Source organism: Rhododendron vialii, chromosome 4a (genome assembly GCF_030253575.1).
Source record: "Rhododendron vialii isolate Sample 1 chromosome 4a, ASM3025357v1".
NCBI classification, from domain to species: Eukaryota; Viridiplantae; Streptophyta; class Magnoliopsida; order Ericales; family Ericaceae; genus Rhododendron; species Rhododendron vialii.
This window is the reverse complement of record NC_080560.1, coordinates 19,319,196-19,325,255: the sequence shown is the minus strand read 5'-3', so window position 1 is coordinate 19,325,255 and position 6,060 is coordinate 19,319,196. Positions and strand designations below refer to the sequence as shown.

At 39.8% G+C, this 6,060-nt stretch overlaps 1 protein-coding gene across 1 annotated transcript; it reads left to right on the top strand.

Moving 5' to 3' along the window:
• Positions 1-3,140: 3,140 nt before the first annotated feature.
• Positions 3,141-4,273, top strand: LOC131323292 (uncharacterized). The gene has a single exon (XM_058355004.1). It carries the CDS (start codon positions 3,143-3,145, stop codon positions 4,244-4,246), a length of 1,104 nt encoding a protein of 367 aa, XP_058210987.1. The 5' UTR covers positions 3,141-3,142; the 3' UTR covers positions 4,247-4,273.
• The last annotated feature ends 1,787 nt before the right edge of the window (positions 4,274-6,060 follow it).

The window sequence follows — 6,060 nt, the reverse complement described above, 5'->3', positions numbered from 1 at the left end:
AGGTATGTTCGCCTGTAAAACGACCTCGGGTTTCAGGAGGTGTTTTGGCTGATGTGGATAGTATCATGGACCACCCAATTTCTACTGAAACGGTGGAGGATGCCAGCCGAGATTGGCCCCAAAGGAGTAAATAAAGCTCTTATCGTGGAATTGTCGGGGTGTAGGGAGGCCTCGGACATGCCATCAACTCAAGGCGATGGTACATTTCCACTCTCCCGATCTTGTTTTTCTTTCCGAAACTAAAAACAAACCAAAAAAATTAGAGTCAGTTCATAGGAGTATTGGTATGCAGAATGGTTTTTGGGTTGACCCGATCGGCCTTTCGGGGGGTTTGGGGATATTCTGGAACGATACAGTAGCTTTTGAAGTTTGGCAATTTTTTCGTTGATATGAAAGTTAAGTGTTTGAGTTCTTCTTTTTCTTGGCATTTAATTAATGTTTATTGGAGTCCGGAAGATGGTGTTCGATTACAACAATTTCTTACCCTGTTTGATCATATACGGGGGCTGAGTTTGGAGGTCGTGATTTGGGGGCATTTCAATGATGTTTTAAATCCTAATGAAAAACGTGGAGGGATACAGCGTGATCGAGGAAGTTTGGTTAGGTTTCAATCTTTTCTCAAGGATTGTGGCCTGGCCGACTTGGGTTTTAATGAATATCCTTTCACTTGGAGGAATAATTGACAGGGTGACGAGTTTATTGAATCACGGTTGGATAGGGTTTTGGTATCGTCCCAATGGTATCTGCAGTATAACCAAGCCTCAGTGGAGCATCTTGATTGTGTGGGTTCTAACCATAAAGTGCTACTTGTGAAAACTATGGTGGGTGGTAAGAAACATGCGACCCCGTTTAGATTTGATGCAAGATGGTTCAAATATGAGGAAGTTCAGGCGATTGTGCAACATCAATGGGGTCAAAGTATCTCAGGTTCTTGATTGTTTTCTTTGAATCAGAAAATAAAAAATTGCAGGTTGGCTTTGAAATCATGGCGCGTGAAGCAAAATCTTAATTCCAGAAGAAAGATTGACCAAATGATTGCTGAAATTAAGGAGCTGGAATCTAAGGGGCGTGAGCTTCATCTCGAAAATATCTCAACCTTGGAGGATCAACTTGCAAGAGAATGGGCGCAAGAGGAATTGTACTGGAAACAGAAGTCCCACCAAAAATGGCTTAAATTGGGAGACCGAAATACTTCATACTTTCACGCAAGCACGATTGAGCAGAGAAGGCGTAATCATGTTTCGGGTATTGAGAATGAGCAAGGGGTTTAGGTATCGGACCAACAGAGTATTGCGACCAAGTTCCAAAAATTTTTCACCAATCTTTATGTCATTGAAGGTGTTCACGAAGTGCAACCGGTTACAAGTTCTATTCTTACTCGTATAACAGCAGATATGAATAATAGGCTTCTTAAACCATTTTCTACGGGTGAAATTAAAACTGCGTTGTTTGCGATGCACCCTAATAAAGCACCGGGCTACGATGGTATGACAACGGGTTTCTTCCAACGATATTGGGATATAGTCGGGATTGATGTTTGCCGAGCAGTGCGCAGTTTTTTCCATGATGGCAGAATGCTTGGAAGTGTGAATCGCACTCAGATCGTTCTTATTCCGAAGGTGCATACACCAACCAAGGTGAGCCAATTCCGTCCTATCAGTTTATGCACCACAGTCTACAAGCTTATTGCTAAGGTTCTGGCCAATCGGCTCAGACCTTTTCTCTTTACTATTATCTCGGAAAATCAAAGTGCTTTTGTAAGGGGTCGTCAGATAACAGATAATGGGTTGATCGCTCATGAACTTATGCACTATATCAAGCATAAACGGTCTGGCACTCAAGGTGTGGCCGCGTTTAAATTGGATATGGCGAAAGCATACGACCAGGTGGAATGGAGTTACTTGGAGAGGGTGATGGCACAATTGGGTTTCCACCAAAAGTGGATTGGATGGGTTATGGAGTGCATTAGGACCGTCTCATTTTCGATCACTGTCAATGGGGAAGCGGGTGAAACTTTCTTACCAAGTCGAGGGATTCGGCAAGGATGCCCTCTCTCCCCGTATCTTTTTCTTTTATGTGGGGAGGGGTTCTCAGCTCTTTTCAACGACTTTCTAAGTAAAAAGGTTTTGCAGGGTTTTCAGATTAATAACCATTGTCCTGTTATTTCTCACCTCTTATTCGCGGATGATTCTATTTTATTCTGTCGTGCAACAGATCAAGATTGTGATGCTCTTTATCGGATTCTTGACTTGTATGAAGCTGCCTCGGGTCAGAAAGTGAATACGGAGAAATCATCGATTTTTTTCAGTCCCAATACTCCAACTCATAGTAGAAACCTCTTAGCAACAAAGGTGGGGATCACAATGGAAGCAAATGGGGGTAGATATCTGGGACTTCCAGTTTTTCATGGTAATTCCAAACGTGATCTTTTTTCATATGTTAAGGATAATACTATTAAATGGCTGAGGAGGTGGAGAGACAGCCAGGTTAATCATGCGGGCCGTGAAGTTTTATTAAAATCTGTGGTATTGCCTCTTCCAAACTATGCTACGTCCTGTTTTCGTCTGCCAAAAACTCTTTTGCAGTAGATTTCTTTCGAGGTTTAGCGGTTTTGGTGGGGTTCAAAGGAGGGTGAGCGGAAAATTCATTGGATAAAATGGGACAAGTTGAGTTTATGCAAAGGGGATGGTGGCTTGGGTTTGCGGGATATGGAATCCTTCAATAAGGCTTTGCTAGCCAAGCAGGGTTGGAAACTTATCTCAGGCGAATCATCTTTGTTCCGACAGATCTTTAAAGGACGCTACTTTCCCAGTACATCTTTTTGCCTGCAAAAGTTACCAGTTAGTCTTCTTGGGCATGGAGGAGTATTGTATGGGCACGGGAATTAATTGACAAGGGTTGGAGGTGGCAAGTTCATTCTGGAAATGAGATTCATGTGTGGGAAGATCCTCGGCTCCCAAGATATACGAATTGCAAAATTGACAAGCACACGCTGAGGAGTAATGATATAGAGAAAGTGGCTGACTTGATCGATCCTAGCACTAAAACTTGGAAGGTTGCTTTGGTTCATTATGTTTTTAGTAAAGAGGATGCTGACCATATTCTCTCAATTCCGATCAGCTTTACAAATTGACGGGACCACATGATTTGGCACCCATCACCAAATGGTTCTTTCTCTGTCAAGTCGGCTTATCGACTTGCTAGGGAGGGGACTGATATTTGTGGGAACATTCACATGGGTCAAACGAGCTCTTTCGGCGTCCTTCCTACTGTTTGGAAGAAGTTGTGGGGACTACAAATCCATCCGAAGGTGAAATTGTTTATGTGGAAGTGTCTTAATAACGTGTTAACAACAAATGTGGCTCTATTTGCGCGCAAATTCAGATTCGACCCAGTATGCTCTCGTTGTGGCAAGGCGGAGGAATCTATCTCGCATGTTTTATTTCGGTGTGAGGTTGCAATCAAAGTCTGGATTCATTCTCCGTTTCGTTTAAGACCTGAAGAGCTTCTTGATTGCAGAAACATGACAGATTGGTGGGATTGTATTCAAGAACGTATCAATCAAAGTCATATGCCTCCTTTCTCGTTAGGTATGGCTCTCCTTTATTGTTGGTGGATTTGGCGAGCTAGAAATGATTTTATTGTTAATGGTAAATGTTGGGCTACGGAAGCGGTTAGTGGTAAAGCGCAAGGAGATTTTTTTGAGTTTAAGGATGCTAACTCTAAGGTTCCATCACCTTTGTCGAGATCTACTCGTAATGGGACCTTAGTGTGGCAGTGCCCTGGGATGAATGTAACCAAGATTAATGTGGATGCTGCTGTCTCTAGGAGTTCGAATTCTATTGGTACAGGAACAATGGCTCGAGGTAATGATGGCAAGGTCCTTGGTATCTTCTTGAGTATTCACACTAGTATTACTTCATCAAGAATTGCTGAGGCTATGGCTATTCGAGATGGTTTGAAGCTGGGGATTGATCTAAATCTTTCTAAAGTGGTTATTGAATCGGATGCGGAGGCGATAGTGAGGAAATGTTCTACTTCTCTAGATCCACCTATTGATATAGCAGCTATTATTTTTGATTGTTTAGCTCTGAAAGAATCATTTTCTTCCTGTGAGTTTGATTTTGTTAAACATGATTGTAATCGGGTTGCACAATGTTGTGCTCAAAAGGCTCTTTTGAATGGGTGGTCCGGTATGTGGACTTCCATTTTGCCCCCATGGGGTTCCCAACTATCTGATGTTTAGGCTTTTATGCCTTTCAGATTAATAACACTTCTCTCTTTTTGTCAAAAAAAAAAAAACATAAAATATGATCAGACATCTAGAAAGATAACTATAGAGTTGATTTGAATTCAAAAAGATAATCAACACTTTTGGATGTAGAGAAATCAATTTAAAAGGAAACAACTAAAAGACAATCAATTGAAAAGGTAATGCAATTTTTGTAAATTTCAAAAATTATTATATTTCATATTCAATTCACCCCATCAATGTGTAGTATTTGATGATAAATACTCCAACTAATCAGATCTCTCACAAAATTAAAAGAAACAGGTATTGTTTCAATTTTTTAAAAGTAAAATTCACAGGTATGTTCTCCAGCAATATTATACGGGGAAGACAAATATTAAAGGAGATAAAATAAAAACCTGTTATCATAGCATCCACCTCTACAATTTCTAATCCAACACTTGTCATCGATACTTTCGCTGAAATATTACAAAAGTTACATAGTTGGGACTATGTAAAATACTACTCACAAAAAATATTAATATTGAAAAGGAAAAAAAAAAAAAACAAGAGTTACAAAAGGCTTGAAATTTCACATTTTTTGCTGTTGGAAATTGGAAGATGAGAGGAGAGGACAGAAAAGATAAAGTTAGAGATATAGTAACTATAAAATTTCGAACAAAAATAATAAAAATAGGGCAACTGATAAAGCCACAACATCTTTTTTTAGTGCCATGACCACTTATGTTGTCTGACAAGATTACCCTTGAGCTCCACCGTTTACTCGTTGCATAGACTGCAATGCATTCTCACTACTCTCTCTCTATTTTTTCGCAGGAGCATTGATTGATCCACTCTTTTGGTCTTCTCCTCTCTCTCTCTCTCTCTCTCTCTCTCTCTCTCTCTCCATTGGAAAGGTAAGGATACGAGGCTTAATTTCTCTTTCTATGTACGTATATGTTTTGTCGAAGATGATATCATGATTGAAGGTGATCTTCGAATCAAGAAATACTATTTCACCTTTTTCATTCTAGTTCTTTTATTTGAATTAGTATAGAACCACAAATGTGTTTGATTAGAAAAATACAATCGATTTGGTCACAAATGGGTTTTGGGTTATTTGTTTGATTTGATATTATTTGTTTTACTCTCTCCCTCTCCCTCTCGGCAATGGAAATAGGTTCGATGAGAAAATACAAACGAAAGTATGTAATCAAAGAAATCAAGGAAAGCAAGTCTAGGAGAAGATAGGAAGGAGATGGAAGTGGTTTTTGCCCTGTGAAGTGGCCGGTATAGAATCAGGAGAGAGAGAGAGAGAGAGAGAGAGAGAGAGAGAGAGAGAGAGAGAGAGAGAGAGAGAGAGAGAGAGAGAGAGAGAGAGAGAGAGAGAGAGAGAGAGAGAGAGAGAGAGAGTGGAGCGGGGTAAAATTGGAACCTCAGCTGATTTTGTCGTGGCATTAATGGCTCCCAAAAATAGAGGTGTAGAAAATAAAAATGGTAAGGATTTAAAAGTAATAACTCTCTTTAAATGAAATCAACTTAAAAGGAAAAAAGTATTAATAGGTAATCAACTAAAAAGAAAATTGCACTATTTTCCCTAGTAGTAGGTGTATGCATTAATGTAGGTTTATATGTAAGGAAATATTCTCTCTTTTTTTTTTGAAACGACAAAAATTTACTTAGAACTTGATAGAGGTACATCAAGTGGGGGAAGAGGGAAGGAGAATTCAACCAAAGATTGAACAAAACCTAATGGGCCAAGGCCCTAACACTTGTGGGACAAGCCCAAATACCTATGGGCCTTAAAATACCTAGATTAGACTTTACAA